Here is a 19,252-nt window from a genome sequence, read left to right as displayed (position 1 = left end):
GTATAAACAAAACATAATACTGAGACATCCAAAATCAGGTACCACAGCTTATATCCACTGACACTTGTATTCATCAACCTTCACTAATAACACTTGGCCTTTAATAGTTTACTTTGTGGTCAAGTCCTACTGTAACCTATAATTGTTTACATCAACATCGATGGAGACATGTCTCATTGGTAATCAAACTATATCACCTTATTTTTATACACTTGATCAGCAACCAACAAAATTAACAAACTACTATAAACAACCTACCTAAGAAACAGGGAATCTGCAAAGAGACAGCAACCTGAACAAAGAGAAAGAAAAACTGTACTAGGCCACCAATGGGTTTTCAATGCAGCAAGATATCAAGAACCCAAGGGTAGGCTTTAGCTGGTCCCTTAACAATCAGACACCAGTACCAACAACCGACCAATTAAATACACCAATATCAGTAAGTGAACAATAAAACACCCCAGTATCAACAACCTACCAATCAAACACACAGGTATCAATAACTAATGAATAAAACACATCAGTATCAACAACCAAACAATCAGACACCAGTATCAACAATTTTTTAAATGATTTTTTTAAAGTTAGGCGGAGCATCGCAGTTGCGTTTAGATATTATTTAATTTCCTCAAAAATCTTAACATTTCCCGATATTCCAATGCCTGTATTTCCTATCATGATTGACTTTATTGAAAGAGTTTTCCTGCTCACAAAGAAGCTATAAAACAAGGAGTGGTAAAGGTGAAATTATACCTTCGTAATGTTTACGGACGTCATCATGCGTTCGTTGGCTGTAATGGAGCATCCGTTTTACAGATAATAGCGCATTTATTTCAATTGTCGTAACTTCAATTCCATCCTCTTCTTTCCCAATGTAACCTATTGACTTATTACCGGGTTTATACTAACAGGAGCCAGACGACGAGTGTCACATGTGGAGCAGAATCTGCCTACCCATCCGGAGTTTTTTTGTTTTCTTCTGTTTGTATGTTTATCTGTTTTTCTATGTAGCCGTTGCGTTATCAGTTTATGTTAGACTTAAGAATGTTCCTTTGGTATTTTTCACCTCACTTTTTCAAACCCTAACACTACCGGTCAAATCTAGTTTAACCTCAATAAATACAATGTTGTAGGAAAACAAATCAATGTTATTGTACTACAGGTAAATTTATTTCAAGGAATTCTTAAAACCTTTACTCAACAACTGTATTGTTGCACAGATTTGGTTTGGTAGTTTAGTATGACGATTTTGCTTACAGAGCCCGTAAGTTTAGATATGATCAAAACGTATCGATCATGAAAATAAACACTTTCCGAAAGATGACTAATTCAACACTTTATTTAGATCTTTGAATATTTTTAATCGGTATAAATATTGATTATGTTATCGATAGACTAATCATAAATCCAACTAAATAAAATACACATACGTATATACGCGGTCCTACAATACGTCGATACGTCGATACCTATATTTTGGCATTGCAAAAGGTCGTGTTTTTTTTGTTCATTAATAACGTCTTTATACATTGGAAATTATATATGTACTGATTTATATTTTTGTCTTAGATGCATAATTTTGAATAGTTGTTATAGGTTTAAAATACTACCGATGCATAGTTGTGTGCTATTTTCCATATAATCATCGTTTGACGTATTGGATACTATGCATAAATGCTTATACATAATTTTTATTAAATCTTATTTTCAGAAACCATTAAACTAATCTGCACTGTACTATGCTTGGTTTGTCTCTAGATATTCCTTTTAAAATTAAAGAACCGTAGTGAGCGCGCTAACATACCCCACGTCCCCAGATTGTCATTGGAGAAATAAAATAAGTGTAAGAAAAAAAATTGTATAAGAAAAAAAAATTGAATCATAATTTACTGTCAATATGCACATCTACATAGTATGTTCTTATTATCTACAAAGTTTCATGAAATTCTGTTGTGTGGTTTCAGAGGAGTTGCGATGACAAACTGTTGCAGAAGTACATTGAAACAAAAGTTCAAAAGGGCATAACTCCAAGAAAAAAATTGAATCGTAATAACCTGTCGATATGCACAACTACATAGTATGTCCTTATTTTCTAAAAAGGTTTCATGAAATTCTGTTGTGTAGTTTGAGAGGAGTTGCGATGACAAGAAACAGGACTGACGGACTGACGGTCGGACGGACAGATAGACGGAAAGACGGACGGGTCAAAAACATTATACCCTCTGCAACTTCGTTGCGTGGGGTATAAAAACATATCCATACCCAACCTCTATCCCAGGTGATCGCCAGTAATTAAAATGAAGATTTAGTTTTAAAAATAGTTGAACCCACATTATTCTAAACCAGTGTTCAAATTTTATGTGTAGATGCTAGATTATGAGTTCTTAATGATATCTTAGCTTTTGTCTTTTTTTTAAGATAAAACCTTTCAAACTTTACTTAAAATTGTCTACTCCGACACCACTTTGCTTGTTTGAACCAAACTTGACCTGAATACCCTAAGGTGGTATATCCGACATCCCTTTTTGATCATATTGGTTGATCTATAACACGTCAGAGGTATTCAAAAGTGAGGCGAAATATACCGAAGAGATAATCAAACTCAAAAGTCGAAAACAAACTGTTAATGTCATGGCAAAAAAATGTGCAATAGAAAAAGGTACACAAAACAAAAACACAATATAAAAAACTTATCACTTAGCAACACGAACCAACCAAAAAAAAAACGGCGATAGTCACAAGTACTGCGGAAGGGTAATTAGATCCTTCCCCACCTGTGACATCCGTCGTGTTGCTCGTAGAAGTCCATACCCAGTGATAAGTCCTATTCTATAAGTCAAATTCGTGACAAAGAGGACGGGGTTGTGGTAACATCAATTGGAACATTACCGTCGTCATTTGTGATAGCGTTTGTAAAATTGTCGAAGGGTAGATTTCAACTATTCTTGGCTCAATAACTTTACTATAAGCAGAAACACTCTATCATAGAAATCATAATATTTGTTTGCCTATGAGAGAGCTTTCACATATTTATTAATTTTGACTTGGATGGAGAGTTGTCTGATTGGCACTCATACCACATCTTCTAATATCTATAAGCTCTGTGATATCGTATGAATTGGTAGATATATTCTCCATGTGCAGATGCTGCTGGAATTTTTCTACACAGAAACGGAAAAGTTAGAAATTTAGAAGCTGTATTCTCTTTTGTGCATTAGTTTAAGCGTATCTCAAAAATATTTTTTCATGATTTTATAACCGTTCTCATTTGTTCCTTAAGGTTTTATACGGTAACAATTGAAACGACAACCCAACCAAAAAAACAGCTTACATGCTTGAAATTTGTACGCGCATCATAAATATGGAGGTCGTTTGATGTAAAACAGCAAAGGTCTTGCCTTTATTGCACACGAAACGTACCTTACCGGGTAATGTTATGTTTATTTTGAAAATTGATCAAGATGACGAACAACAATAAAAACGCTGTTTCCTTGCTTTGTCAAAAAAAGGTGGTTTTTGGTTTTCATTTGATTTGACTCGTCTCCATCTATCCTATATCTGGTCATATTTTTTTTCCAAATCAATAACACTGTTCAAAGATATAGATCTTTAATGGGTTTATATAGTGTAAAAAAAGTATTAAGTATACAACAAAACATAAACAACATATATGCACGAAAACTCATTTAGATCAGAACACTGTCATTAGTTTGAAGATACATAAATTATGATTTAGAACAATAAAGCTGATATACATTTTCAGGAACTTTATAATATATTTCTTTTTAAACCGGATAGTAAAAATATGAGCATTTAAAATTATTTTTGATACAAAATGTGTTAACACAAATATACTGACTTATAAACCACATGCAGTCGTTTTGCATGTAAGACACAGTCAATTTTTCCTTTTTGAATGGTGATGATCCTTTTTCCATCTTACGGTGTTTATATTTGACAACTAGTTTGCTATGCCCGTGTCATTTGTGACGATTTTGATTTTAACGAACATAATCTATGTATAACTGGTAAATCATTAAGTTAGGTGTTTCGTTACCATATATTACTTAAAACCTTTACTAAATTATTCCATAGATATAGAGATTTGGTTTTGAAGTTTGGTTGTACCTGTAGACTTATTTCAAACGGGATAGCACATCCTCATTTTTACGGAAATATTGTTTACCGTGCCCGGAAATTTAGAAACGATCATGGTAAACTTATCGATCATTTAAATAAACTTATTCTAAAAGGTTACCAATTCAACACTGTAATTTGATATTGAATATTGTTTTTATTGGAAGTAATATTGATTTTGTTATCAGTAAATTAAAAGCAAAACTATATATCATTGTTATATACATAAACACATTTATGGATCTACAATCTGTCGATACCTGTGTCTTGACATTGACAAGGTCATGCATTTCTCTTACTGTTTATGACGTCTTTACAGACAGGTGTTGGATGTGTACTGATTGATAATTTAGTCTTAGATGCATGAGTTTTTTTATTAGTTGTTAGTAGCTTTGAACTAGCTTCCAGTAGCTGTGAGTACTCTCAGATCAGTACTTAGTGTCTTTTTGTTGTTGGGATATACAAGTACCCGGCCACGTCCACTCTGTGTTTTTGTTAGATGTATTTCTATTTGTATCCAACTGATGAGATCAGCCTTATTCAACTGATATTTATAGTTGTTCTTATGTTTTACTGTTACACCACTGCCCGAGGTCAGGGGACGGGTTGGGATCCTGCTAACATGTGTAATCCCGCCACATTACGTATATAACACATCTAAGAGAAAGTTTAAAATTATGAATTGTATATAACACTCATAAGTTAAAATTCCTATAACAATCACTTGTGTACATTTAAATTGAAATTAACATCAAGTGTGATAAAGGAACGATAAATTAAAACTGAAATCTAAATTAAGGCTGCTAGTATGAATGAAAAGCATGTGAAGTAGAAGGAAAATCATGTCACATGATTATTTCTTTTTGAATATGTGTTGAATAAATAAATAATAAAATTTGCTACGTGTACAATGGAAACTGATTATAATGAACAAGAACATATAAATTATAATTCAAAGAAAATCAGATGACAAGTTCAAAAATCAGATTATAAGACGCATTTATTCATTAACGATAATTCTTTAAGCTATTTTTTTGTTCATGTAAAACGAAAATGGATGTTTTAAAGTAGTGCATAATCACCTTTTTAATTTTTCAGTTAAAGCACTATATTCGAACTTTCCCATCTGAAATCATTGTGATACATCTCAGATGTGTAGTTCCATTCAAGGAGTATTTAACAATAAAGATAAAATATTGGAGATGAATGAATCATTGGATATTAGTTTTTAAAAATATATTCTGTCAATCATAATGAGTTTTTTAACTATGATTGGTACGATACAGTAACGTTGCTATACAATGTATATAAGTACTACAGAATTGAAAACGAATATTTCAACAGTACGCTTAATAAATTGATTTATTAAAAATTACATTATCCTGACACTAATCGAAACGGTAAACTTTAAAGCAATTTATGTTCAAAAATAAAATAAAAAAATATATTTCGTCAATTAGCCTTAACGAATCATTATCTTTATTTTCCTTGTAAAATATCAATGTCATCTATATTGATTTTGCCGTTAATCTCCAGGTTGTTATCCTTTATTATTTTCAGGTATCTCCTTTCAGTGTATTCAATCCATTTCTTTCGCCAATCTGTATTTCCCTTAAGGCCTTCAGCTTCAATTTCTTTATATTTTTTTACATCTTCAGCAATGATTTTTTTAACCTTCTGAAGCTTTGAACGTGGGTTAAATTCAATGAATTGTCCATACGTTTCCGGATTTTTTTTAATAATATCGTCCCATAAGTCAACAATTTTGTTTAGATCTTTACTGTATTTCACTAGCGCTGGCCGAAATCCCTTTTTTGCAAAATCTACATTAGCTCGGCCATAACCAGCTATAAAATCTAGCTCGAGAGCTTGATCTAACTTTTTCGCTTTTAAAAGCCCACTTTCGTAATCACGCAGTGTTTTCGCAATGTTGCTACTCTTTGACGTTCCCACTCTTGTCATTTGTTTTTGATGTAATTCTCTTGGGATATAATGCGCAGGTAAATCACGTGGTTTGATGCCAAATTCTTTAAATATACTAGATGCAGGGATATGATTTGCATCATGGTTTGGCTTTCTTCTGTCTTTTCTTTTCAAGTTTTTGTAGAGATCAACATTCGATTTGTTTGGGGTTTCTTTATTTATCTTTGAACTGCTCTTAAAGCTGCAAGTTTGACGTCGTTTTCTCTTTTCTCCGAGATGAAACGCCTTGCCATTTATCGTAGATAGACCCTTCGTTAGATTTTTTTCGCATGATTTATACGCTCTCGGGTTTTCAAAAAAACAAACTTCTTCCGCCCAATTAGTTCCAATATGTTTGTTCATTCCAATGCTTGAAAGAATTCCATATAGAGATGTTACAGTTTTTATCAATATTGTCGAGGAATTACTTATTTCAAAGGGTACGTTTGGATTCAGGACGAATGTAAAAATTTCATTTTCGCTTTGTTCATGTAATTTGTTCTCTAATCTTCGAATGTTATTAAGAAGGACCAGTTGACAAACACGGATATCTTCTTCTACAGTGGTGGAATATGAACAAAGTTCCCTGCTGTAGTTCCTTCCGTTTTTGTCATTCCATAATACTAGTTTGAGTATAACAAATAAGGATATAACGCTCGACAAGTTGTCTGCAATACTCATATTTTTCCAGTTGGAATTGATGATTTCGGTCATTCCGCCTTCCAGTTTCAGATGAGTACCTGCAAATCTCGCTTCCTCATGAGACAGATGATATTCACTGTCTCTTTTGCAGCGTGGCCTTCTAAATCTATTGACTACATTTGACCCAGGAATACTATCTCCGATTTCCCTACCAACAGCTTTAGCGTAACCTCTAAACCCTTTTCCAATCTTGGCGCCAGTAGCACCTCCTAAAGCATCAAATCCAATTCCAGTTAGAAGATCAAATTCGTCGCCAGAAGTTGTTTCTCCCCTACCCATTTTATCCCACGTATCCCATGAACCGTAATAGCGAGGTCTTCCATCTTCGCGTTGACCATTGACAGCTGTATCTATGCCTGTCACTATTCCATCGTAAGCTTGAGATGCCACTACGGCTGCTGCTGCCCCTCCGGCCGGACCACCAACAAGCGTCCCCGCGACTGCAGCTGGAATAGTCAGCAAAGACCCACTGGCACTCTTAAAAGCAGAGTTTCCTTTTTCTTTTTGACCAACAATGTGATGAATCGATCCCTTTATATGCCCTACCACTGGCATTGAATCAGCAAAACTTTCCATATTTTTACCAAATTTTTGTTGCGTTTCTCTTGCGGCCTCTTCGTCACCGTTCATAACATGGATAAGAGATGTCATTTGGGAGGCAATGATACCAGTTTCTGCAAAATTTTCCGCAGTCTGTCGGGCTCCGTCTACATCTCCCGACATCACTTGGACAAGACTTTTTACTTGTGATATCACTGGGAGTGAATCTATGTTCCCCATCGCATACAGGGTTTATCTTTAAAAAAAAGGTTAATTCTACAGCATGAAAGACTTTATAGTTACTGCACAGTTTGTAGTGGAAAAAATATATATTTTATGGATTGTCATTCGTAGAATTTATGTAACCAATTTTGATATTTGATTTCTTCAAGGTTTCGACAAAAATTTATAAATATATCGATGGACGAGAAAAACAAGGAATAATAGAATTTGAAAACATTAACCATAGGACAATCTCTATTATATACCGTTTGTATAATGAAGTAATGTCAGCCACAACGTCAATAATGCAGATCAGAAAATTAATTACCATGTTAAAAATAGTCATTAGCATTGCATGTGCTTTGCAAGGTATTTATCAAATGGCAAAACAACCGCCTCAGTGATATTTTTGTAGGCTCTACTCTTGAGTGCGGGAAGTAGTTTGAACAAAATAATTGAAAATAGACATTTGCCGCTTAATGCCAGACTAATGTATGCCAGGGTAGGGTAGTATGTCTACTTTTGATCTGTTACCTTGTGAAATAGCATTAACGTTATTATATTGGACTCAGTGTGTTGGTCTTGTCAAAACAAAGTATATCGTAATGTATTACACACTGTTTCTCCGGTAAAGCGCCCATGTACGGGCTCAAAAATGATAGAAAATAAATTGCATCAAAATGTCTAAACAAATCGCATAGAGCATCCGTATAGTATATACTATCCACCATTTAAATTTTAGCATGTAATGTTCTATCATTATGTAGTATTGATCGTTGAAGTTGAGGTTGAGATAAATAAAAATGTTGTAAAAAAATGACGTCTTTATTTTTCTGTTGACGTCGTAATCTGATAGTATGATTTATAACAAACAAAAAATAATGCTTAAACCTTTAAAACCATTTCTTTTTAAGGTATTTTATTAGTTCAAACTTTATAAATTGAAATAAACCTGCGTGTTTCTCGTGTGATAAAATGAAGATTTATTACTAATGTCTGCATACTTATTGTCTTACACCAATCTTTTGAGTTTCTTCACCACAAACTTTGCATTTTTTTCTGTCAAACTTGTTACAGAACATTTTTTTTTTCATAAAAAGATCATGTAAAACACTTTTTAAGTTTGCAAGATGGACTAAGAAGGTGGCGTTAAACACCAACGAACAAACAAACGAAATGCGCATTATCGTTACTTACTATGATGAGTTTATTTATAATATATTATAAATTTATAATACTGATGTATATATTTTAACATGTAAAAAACTATTTTGTTGGTTCTTTTATCCTGGAGCGGGTTACAACATAAAATTTCGCTTTTATCTCTAAATATGATGTTGATACTGGCGATGAAATATTGCTATATAAATGTTTTCCCCTTTTTATATGTCAAGTTTAATGTGTTTTTATTTGTGTATGTTATTTTCGTGTGTTTATACATTCAATTTATGATAATGACCACTAGATAACATGCAAGTAACTGACAAAAATGAAGGACAGCAGAAGTCAAGTCGTAGCTTGCTATGGGGTATGAGTTTTGCTCATTGTTGAAAGCCGTAAGGTTGTCTATAGTTCCTGACATCTATGGCATATGGTATCTGTAATATGATAGGCAGTTATTCCACATTTCTTTGTTTCATATTGGAAACTTTGATATTAAAATATGATAAAAATTAAATATCATATGTTTAAGTTTCTCAACAATTAAATATACAGCTAACGGAAGAGAAATATAATTTTAATTCTGATCCTATGAATAATATTGTTTCTTTGATTAATAAGCAAACATCAATTCATTTATAACAGCATCTGTTTGTTTTAATTCCATTGTAAATACTAAACAATCAGATTCATAAATAACATGTACATTTTTCGGACCAGCATATTCTTGATTAGACATTTTTCCAACCAGCACAGAACTCATAAGATATACAACTCATACAATAACACGATGTGTTTCTGATGCAGATCGAGCTGCCGTTCCTCCGAACCGAGTGCAGCTTTAAGGTTCCTTTGACAGGTTTGCAGTTTTTTGCAATGTTTTCATTTAAAATGATGGAATATCGGCTTATATCCTCTTTTGATATATATTTAAAGGCTACAGAGATATTGCTACTTGATGCCCACGTGTAGAAGTCATCCGCACTCTGTATAGTACATTTTCTTTGTTTAATAGCCAGGTCAGCGCACCGTTTTACCGTTCCACCTATTCCATCACATGGACCTTTCCCGTGACCCGCCTCAAAGTAATCCCATGTGCAATCAACTCCGAAATGATCTTTGTGCTTTTTAATAATAGAGAAGATATGTTTATTTCTGTACTGAGATGTTGGGCTATCTGTCCAATAATGAATGCATTGTAAATCTAAGTTAATAGTTTCGAGAATTGGAACTAGCCTTTTGATTACAGAAAAAACGAAAGTTGCATTATGGCTTAAGTCATTGGAAATAAATGTAAAACTTTTATGATGCAATGTGTCATTAACCTTGTAATAAACTACCACAGGGTGCAAGCTCACATAGCATTTATTGAAATAAGACGACTGCACCTCATCAGCTGTCTTGCAATTGAAGTTTTCGGCAAAATCCATCTGCACAATCATATGATTTCGAGGGAGATTAGCCTTAAGATCTTGTAATGCATGATACTGGTTTCTGACTCTATTGACATGTTCCTTAAACTCAAAAAGTTGTGGTTTAAAAAGTTTTATGAAACTGGCTCTATCACTTGATTTTGAAACAATGTTCATTCTTTGTCCAGCGTCGGTATTTACTCGAGACCATTCATCATATTGAAATGGACCACTGTCAGCAGGAAATAAAGCGTCTACGTCAAAGTGGTCTGTAACATCTTTCACAAAAGCATCCGGACTGTCGCTATTAATTATACCGATTTTATGTAGACAGCGGAATTTTAAAGCCATGTTTTGGTGCTTGATACATAAGCATGTGTTACGGGTAGCATATGAAACTAATGAGAAATTCATCGGACGATATTTACAAAATCTTGAATAAGAAAGTTTGATAGTTAAATTTTCTGACCTAAACTTGTGAAACAGATTGTTCATGTGATCTGATAAAATGTGCTTTTGTTTCTGCTGACCGCTAACAGTTTTATAATCTGCTTTCCCTGGCATTACAGACGAGTTGTCTCCTCGGTTTAAAAACGTTAAAACTGCTGTTTTTATTTCTTCTTGTATTTCTGGAAGTCTCTTACGCAAAACTGTTTTCATTTTCTTTGACGTTGACACGAGAGATCTCCTACGGATTCCGAAAACCTGACTTGTAATAGATTTCATTTTGTATTTTTTTGTTACCTTCCCATTTACTATGTTTTTGGTAAAGCAGGGATCAACAGCCTTAATTTCTTCCACAAGCAAATTGTGAAATTGTAATTTACGTCTTACTGTTTTATATTTTGACGGCTCTAGACCGACATATCTCATTTCGGCATCCGCGGAAGTCAGAGGTGTGATGTTTTCCTTATTTTGTTGATTTTTGTATGATTTTGATTTTGATTCATTTTTTACTATTTTTAATCTACTGATTCTCTTTTTAAGTTTCCATACTTTTCTGTTGGAAGTCTGCAATTCTTTTTCCAGTTTGTGTATTTTTCTATTAGCTCTAGAAATAGCTCTACTAATTCTTTTTCTGTACGACGTGCGTTTTTTTGAAACATCATTTTGTTTAACTTGCTTTTCTTGTTTTTTTCTTTGTCGATATAGCTTCACATTTTCTCTGTTGATTCTACGTTTTCGTTCTAAATCTCTTTTTGACAACTCGGTATTTTTTACATATGACTTTTTCTTTCGCTCATTCTCTTTTTGTAGGTATTCTTCTACATTTTGTAACCTTTTTCTTTCGCGATATTCCTTCTGATATTCAGCTTTCGTTTTTTTCTTTGTTTCTGAAATATAAAAATTGGAGATGTTGCTGAAGCTGACATAAAGACAAAAAGAAACAATTATGAATATTTAATCATGTTTAAGTCATTGTACATGTAGTACTAGCTGCTATTATAGATGAACCCATGGCTGTTGATCGTCCAGTGGGAAAGAGTCAAGTATCCACCAAAGTTAAAACAATCAGGTTGGAACTAATAAATGTCAACCGTATATGGCCTTAAACAATGAGAAAATCCCATGACGTATATTCAGCTATTAAAACGGACCCCGACTTGAAAAATATGAAATAACTCAATTGCAAGACTTATGGTCTAATTTGTACTGGTCGACACGCTGGACCGGATTTTTAACGATCTTTTGACTAGGACGAAGGGTTAGAACCCGAACCCTTTGAACAACGCTCGAAGCTACCATTATCGGGACCACCGAGGTGGTTCTGTTATTTTAAAATATAGTAACGATTGGTGGATAATTGTTTGCTTAAAGTCATATGAAACCTCAAATTAAAAATAAATGATGCATATGTTTTTTTTTTTATAACTAAATGGATAGTTTTCATTATAAAACTTATGTACATATACTTTTTTCTGAAGAAAATTCTTTAATTTGTCCACATTTAGAAGAAGGTTACTTTTTAGCTCACCTGGCCCAAAGGGCCAAGTAAGCTTTTCTCATCACTTGGCGTCCGTCGTCCGTCGTCGTCCGTCGTCGTCGTCCGTCGTCGTTAACTTTTACAAAAATCTTCTCCTCTGAAACTACTAAGACAAATTTGACCAAACTTGGCCACAATCATTATTGGGGTATCTAGTTTAAAAAATGTGTCCGGTGACCCGGCCAACCAACCAAGATGGCCGCCATGGCTAAAAATAGAACATAGGGGTAAAATGTAGATTTTGGTTTATATCTCTGAAACCAAAGCATTTAGAGCAAATCTGATGATAATAAAATTGTTCATTAGGTCCAGATCTATCTGCCCTGAAATTTGCAGACCAATCAAGCAACACGTTGTTGGGTTGCTGCCCCTGAATTGGTATTTTTAAGGAAATTTTGCAGCTTTTGGTTATTATCTTGAATATTATTATAGATAGAGAAAAACTGTAAACAGCAATAATGTTCAGCAAAGTAAGATCTACAAATAAGTTAACTTGACCAAAATGGTCAATTGACCCCTTAAGGAGTTATTGCCCTTTATAGTCAATTTTTAACCATTTTTCAGAAATTTTTGTAATCTTTTACAAAAATCTTCTCCTCTGAAACTACTAAGACAAATTTTACCAAACTTGTCCACAATCATCATTAGGGTATCTAGTTTTAAAAATGTGTCCGATGACCCCGCCCGCGAACCAAGATGGCCGACATGGCTAAAAAATAGTACATAGGGTTAAATGCAGTTTTTGGCTCATATCTCTGAAACCAAAGCATTTAGAGCAAATCTGATGGTAATAAAATTGTTCATTAGGTCCAGATCTATCTGCCCTGAAATTTTCAGTCCAATCAGGCAACACGTTGTTGTGTTGCTGCCCCTGAATTGGTATTTTTAAGAAAATTTTGCAGCTTTTGGTTATTATCTTGAATATTATTATAGATAGAGATAAACTGTAAACAGCAATAATGTACAACAAAGTTAGATCTACAAATAAGTCAACTTGACTAAAATTGTCAATTGACCCCTTAAGGAGTTATTGCCCTTTATAGTCATTTTTTTACAATTTTCATAAATTTTGTAAATTTTTGTAAATTTTTACAAAATATTTTCCACTGTAACTACCGGGCCAATTTCATTATAGATAGAGATAATAGTAAGGAGCAAGAATGTTCAATAAAGTAAGATCTACAAACACATCACCATCACCAAAACACAATTTTGTCATGAATCCATCTGTGTCCTTTGTTTTATATGCACATAGACCAAGGTGAGCGACACAGGCTCTTTAGAGCCTCTAGTTTTTAATTGTTTGCTTCCGGGAAGCAATTCGCCGACATATTTTCTGTTTGCAAGTGACCTTAGCGTGACCCTTCTCGTAAAAATCTGGTGATCTCAATACGCATGGATCTGTCATTAAAATAAACTATTATCTAATTGTACATGTTATACACATGCACAATATCCATGCTTCTTTGTTGATTGTTTACTAAGGTGACAATCGGTAAAATACGGCATCAAAATACGACAATTGATTAGCTGCCATATTTTCACAATATTTTCACATCAAAACAGACAGAGAGAAAAAAAATTGACGATTATACGATATTTTTGCGTAAAAAATTATAAAATCGAAGACTAAGTTTATGATATATACATGCATTGGTTGAAGAATTGGATAAACATTATTTTTCACCAGTCACTCGTTTCATGTGACTTTAATGTCTAGTGGCAAATATTTCATGCCCATTAAAAATGAAGAGCACCATTACAGAGAATGTTTTTCAAATAAATATTTGTTGAAATAAAGATAGAGATGTCAAAAACTAAAAAAGAGACAAAAGGTGACAGAAAGACAAGCAAGTCAGGATCCTATAAATCAGTGATTGTCGTTTGTTGGTGTGTATCATATTTATTTTTCGTTTATTGTTTTGTACATTAAACAAGCCTTTAGTTTTCTAGTTTGAATCGTTTTACATTTGTCATGTCGCGGCCTTTTATAGCTTGCTATATATATGTATGTGTGTGTATCTGTGTATAGGTTTTTTTCTCATGGTTGAAGTCCGTACGGTGACAAATATCAGTTGTCTACTTATACGTAACTTGGTATTTGATAGAGAGTTGTCTTATTAGTAAACATACAACATCTTCATTGTTTTTTTTGTTAACAACAATACCGACATATTTTTACAAAAACTACCAAGTGAGTACTAAATCCACCGCAATAAAAGATCAGATAGTTTGTGCGTAGTAATAAGCCATCTTTATTGGCAGCATCATCTCATTCAATTTTAAAAGAAACCATCAACAAGAAACTAAATAAAAATAATTCTTGTATGCAGTCTTACTCTGGCTATTATACAGCCCATTCTCTGGCAAAATGTATTGCCGAGTAGATTTTTTAATTTGTATTGCTGTATTATTTGCACAAAAAATACGTATTCAGGGTACATTGTTGAGAAATAAAACGGACAATTCGATACTTATTTTACATCCGTAATGATTTTTAATAGTGTCAACTCGGCATGCCATACTTTATAGAAATGCGGACGTGAAAGAAAGCACTGTTCGTCAGAACTAAAGAGCGTATTTGCACAAAAATACGTATTCATGGTACATGTTGATAAATTAAACGGACAATTCGATACTTATTTTACATCCGTAATTTTTTTTAACAGTGTCAACTCGGCATTCCATACTTTATAGAAATGCGGACGTGAAAGAAAGCACTGTTCGCCAGAACTAAAGGGCGTAATATGTACTATTTTGGAAAGCTATTATACATAACAAATTAAAAGTCTTTCTAGTTTAACCTGCACCACGCAAATGCACTTGTCAGTCTTCTGATAAATATTTGTATCGTTCGATCGTTTTGCTATTTTTTTTTAATCTCACTTGATAGTCTCCTAGATAGAATCGGTAGATTCTTGTAAACTATATTTTCTTCAAAATATGCAACGTTAGGTTCAGTAAGGTGCAGCATGGAAATCAACGTACGAAATATGCTTGCTACATTATAAAGAATCTATAAGGATCGACATATTATAATAAGTTGCCCCTTAAAATATATTTTAACTAGCTGCCTAGGCATTTGATTTCTTAAGGTGATGGTACACAAAATGGGGGACAGGGTTGAAACTGAATGGACATTTTCTTTAAACTACTTGAATAGCACCGGAGTCCCTAATATTATGTTTGATATGTTAACTTACACAGAAACACGATGTACGAGGTATATTTTTTTTAATATTTTTAATTCATGAAGTATTCAGTGTCTTTTGAGAAACATCCCTTTGTATGTAGAAATTTTCACGCTAACTGAAAATAAAATTTTATAATAATAGGATTCTGGTTCGGAACAAACTTATATCAGTGTATGGAATTTATTGCTGCTACTTAAAATAGCATGCCAATGTGTCATAATTGTTAGACTAGCTATTACTACAAATTACCATTCATTATTTCACAAGTTTAATCGGATTGCTACTGTTGCAGTTGTCTCTCTTTACTCATCTGTTTCTCTATATCTTCACAGGACGCTGTATGTCTTCCATTCCCGGAAACGTCAAAATACTATGGAAACGCGTGAAAATTCCCGACGTTTTTGAAGTGTCAACGGATATTACATTCCACGGAGATTACATTTCAAGGATTTTGCCATTTATCAAGAAAATAAGCAATTTTGTAGGGAAAAGTTGTAATAAATATTAATACGGACACCGATTCATACCTTTTGGAGGTGCAATTTATATTCAATATTGCCGTATGTTTATAAAACACCATTCCACGGAGATTACATGCTTAACAAATCTCTACAGGTTTCAAGTTTGTTCTGTTTTCTAGACTTATATGAATTGAACTAAATGACCATTGATATATGCACAAATATTTGTATTGTCCTTTAAAACAAATTTAATTCATTTGATGCCATTTATACTGCTGAATATTTTGTCATGAGTGAGTCTTTTACTTGTTAACGGAAATTACACGTTTTCGAGGGAAACATTATCACGGCTGTATGCCCACTATCGCTGTTAAATATGTACTAAACTTTATAAAAATAAAAAAATATAGATGGAAAACAAATATAAAAGCCTCATCTAGGAGTATAAAAAGGCACAGCTATATAACGCGAAGTCGTTAGTTTCGTCGTGTTACTGTAGGAATGTCCATATTTAGACTTTCAACCATAATTGAGACCTGCACATGCGCATTTATTGACACAAATATAAGAAATGTTTTGATATAAATATCGAGGGATAGTATACAAAAATAACAAATGCTTATAGTCTTTTAAAATCTCGCGTAGTAAGAGTTCAAAGATCTGAGACATATCAGTTTCTTCATATGGGCGCTTTACCGGAGAAGCAGTGTCCAATGTTTTTTGTCCTGAATATGCATTTAGTTTACCTCTGGATGTTTAAAAGACATCCATCACCATCATTACTAATTAAAGGTCACACCTCACAAATTGATGTGGTTATTGCTTAAATTGTTAAATCTAAAAATTTATGATCTAAAGTTAATCAACGTTTATAATTTAAATCAAGAAAGAGTAGGAAAAATACAAAATGAATATCATAAAAAAGCAGCTTCAACACATATAGTAAGATTTTAAGGAGATCATTGAATCATCACCAAATTTTTTTTCTAGGACAATAAAGTATAAAGTAAACAGGTAAAATCACAAAAATACTGAATTCCTTATAAATATTAAAGTTACAGATTCACCTTATATGTATTATATATTTTTTATGAAAACCAAAACTGCTGTTTGATATCAAATATATATCTTTATCACATTTTTGGAGAACATCAACTTATTAACCAAAAATGTCTATTTTCTTTCGTATTTTAGAAATTTATGTTCTTAATTTGAATGCCTAACAACTGTAAACCAACTTATTTTCGCTGATACTATATTACGTTTTAAGTCCTTTCATGCCAATTTCGCGGCGATTTAATTTCGCGATTTGGAAATTTACTTGATGTAATTCAATAAGGAAAGATCCTAGTTCTACAAGTTCGCGCCGATTTATATCCGCGTTATTTTTCTACTCGCGAATGTCGCGAACATAAATCGCTCGTGAAAATTAGTTGGTTAACAGTATTCATCTTACCTTTAACTACTGAAGCACTCGTCGGAGGAAACGTTTATTGTTCAGTGGTACTTTATATTACCTTTATATATATGCTTGTTGACTGGTTTTCCCACGTGTCCAAATATGGATAGGGAAATAACCATATAAAAGCATCGTAATTATTCCTAGGAACTCTTAAGTTTAAAGTGGCAGACCAGGAACGACACTTTTATCAATTACTGCCGGGTTAAAGTTGAGAGTATAAAACTTGATTTAAGTAGGGGGTAAAGATACGTGTTACTTGGAACAATCTAGTCATCACTTATCATAACCCAAATAAAGATAGAAACACAAGCATACGCATTTTGTATTATCATAGTTTATTTTAAAGCTGAACTATAACTTATGTTATGATGAACAATTAGATATATGCATATGGTCCTTTTGAACCAAACATATCGTATGTGTGTTATACTAGCCAATTAAAAAAAGGAACGATAAACGAATTACATGTATGCATAAAATTGACAGTATTCTGCAGAATAAGAAAAATTTTAAATGTTTTTATTTCTACATCCACTTATAGCCACTTTCGTTTTTAGTCATCACTGAAATGACTTCGCTTTATGTCCTGGCTTCTTGTACACACCTGTCCATAATTACCTAATTATTAATTTCTGTGTCATTTGGAATCTTGTAGAGAGTTGTTCATTGGCAATCATACCACATCTTCTTTCTAAAAAGCTGTTTTTGAAAAAAACATTTAGGAATTGTTTATCTTCAATGCTCTTCAACTTTGTACTTCATTTGGCTTTTTTTACATTTTTTTATTCGAACGTCACTTATGGGCCTTTTGTAGACAAAACGCGCGTTTGGCACAAATACAAAATTCCAATTCTGGTATCTATGATGAATGTATTTGCAAAGTGTTATAATATTTACAAACAATCAAGCTTGTGTGTTTCAACACAATGATTTCTTTTTGTCTGTGTGCAAAGAAAATGACAAGGTCATATAAAATCAGAGATAACATAATTATGTTAATATACATATATATATCAAGTATATATATAACTTTGTTTCAATTATGCCATGCACATGCATTAACTATTTAGGGTTTCTTTTTGGTAGTATTGTCAAAAGAAAACAGCTAGAAATAACATCAATATTTTCTTTAGCAATTTGTTTTATCCTACAAGTTCATAGTTTGTTTAAAAAAAAAATAAGGTAAGAAAGAACATGTTTCACAAAAATACGCTGCAGACTTTATAGTCCCACTCATATTTCTATCCTGTTCAGGCACTAATACTCAAAAATGTAATTAAAAGCAATTTCTGACAAACATAACCCAAATAATTTAGTTTATCTTTGGATAAACTCTCTCACTCTTCAAGTAGTGTAGCCATAAAAGAATAGAGAAATATTACGACAAGATTATTTGGATAGAACAAACATAATACAATACATCCTTTTAAACATATTACAGGTGTTTTAATAAAATCATAAATCGGGAAAAAAAACATCCACCCTTGTAGGTGTTGTCTATTATTATTATTATTATTATTATAAGACTGCAAGTTTCAGTTCAAATATTTTTTTAAACTACAAAATTCGTAGTTTTTATTGGTTGCTGTTGTTTTATATCAATGTTCCATTTATAGGGGAAATACAGGTTTCCAGTTAAATAAATGTCAATGTAAAGGTTTCTTTTAAAGTTACTAGAGAGCACGTCAATCTAAGTAAAGCGTCCAAACAACAGTTACGTGTAACTATAACTTTGGATTCATTTATTTTCGTCGTGGGATATCAATTTTCGTGGATTTCGTGGTTTGAGGTGAACCACGAATTTGAATGTTCAGAGAAGTACAAATTCTCTTTAGGCTTGTATGAAGATTTTGGTAAAACCACGAAATCAAATATAAACGAAAATACAATATTTCTTCAATCCACAAAAATTGGTACCCACGAAAATAAATGAATCCACAGTATCAGATTACTAGTTTACCATTTATCAATGTTTATGTGTTATCTCATTCTTATGCATGTATAGGTAACATTCT

General features: G+C 32.9%; 1 protein-coding gene across 1 annotated transcript; it reads right to left on the bottom strand.

Moving 5' to 3' along the window:
- Window positions 1-5,358: 5,358 nt before the first annotated feature.
- LOC127710937 (uncharacterized) lies at window positions 5,359-17,266 on the bottom strand. Its single transcript, XM_052216892.1, has 2 exons — window positions 17,232-17,266; window positions 5,359-7,597 (listed from the first exon to the last, which is right to left on the bottom strand). The coding sequence occupies exon 2, from the start codon at window positions 7,579-7,581 to the stop codon at window positions 5,617-5,619; it is 1,965 nt and encodes a 654-aa protein (XP_052072852.1). The 5' UTR covers window positions 7,582-7,597; window positions 17,232-17,266; the 3' UTR covers window positions 5,359-5,616.
- Window positions 17,267-19,252: the final 1,986 nt, after the last annotated feature.

The sequence above is a fragment of the Mytilus californianus genome, unplaced genomic scaffold (genome assembly GCF_021869535.1).
Source record: "Mytilus californianus isolate M0D057914Y unplaced genomic scaffold, xbMytCali1.0.p SCAF_8, whole genome shotgun sequence".
Lineage (NCBI taxonomy): Eukaryota > Metazoa > Mollusca > Bivalvia > Mytilida > Mytilidae > Mytilus > Mytilus californianus.
The sequence above is the reverse complement of the archived record's forward strand: the minus strand, read 5'-3'. Positions and strand labels throughout refer to the sequence as shown.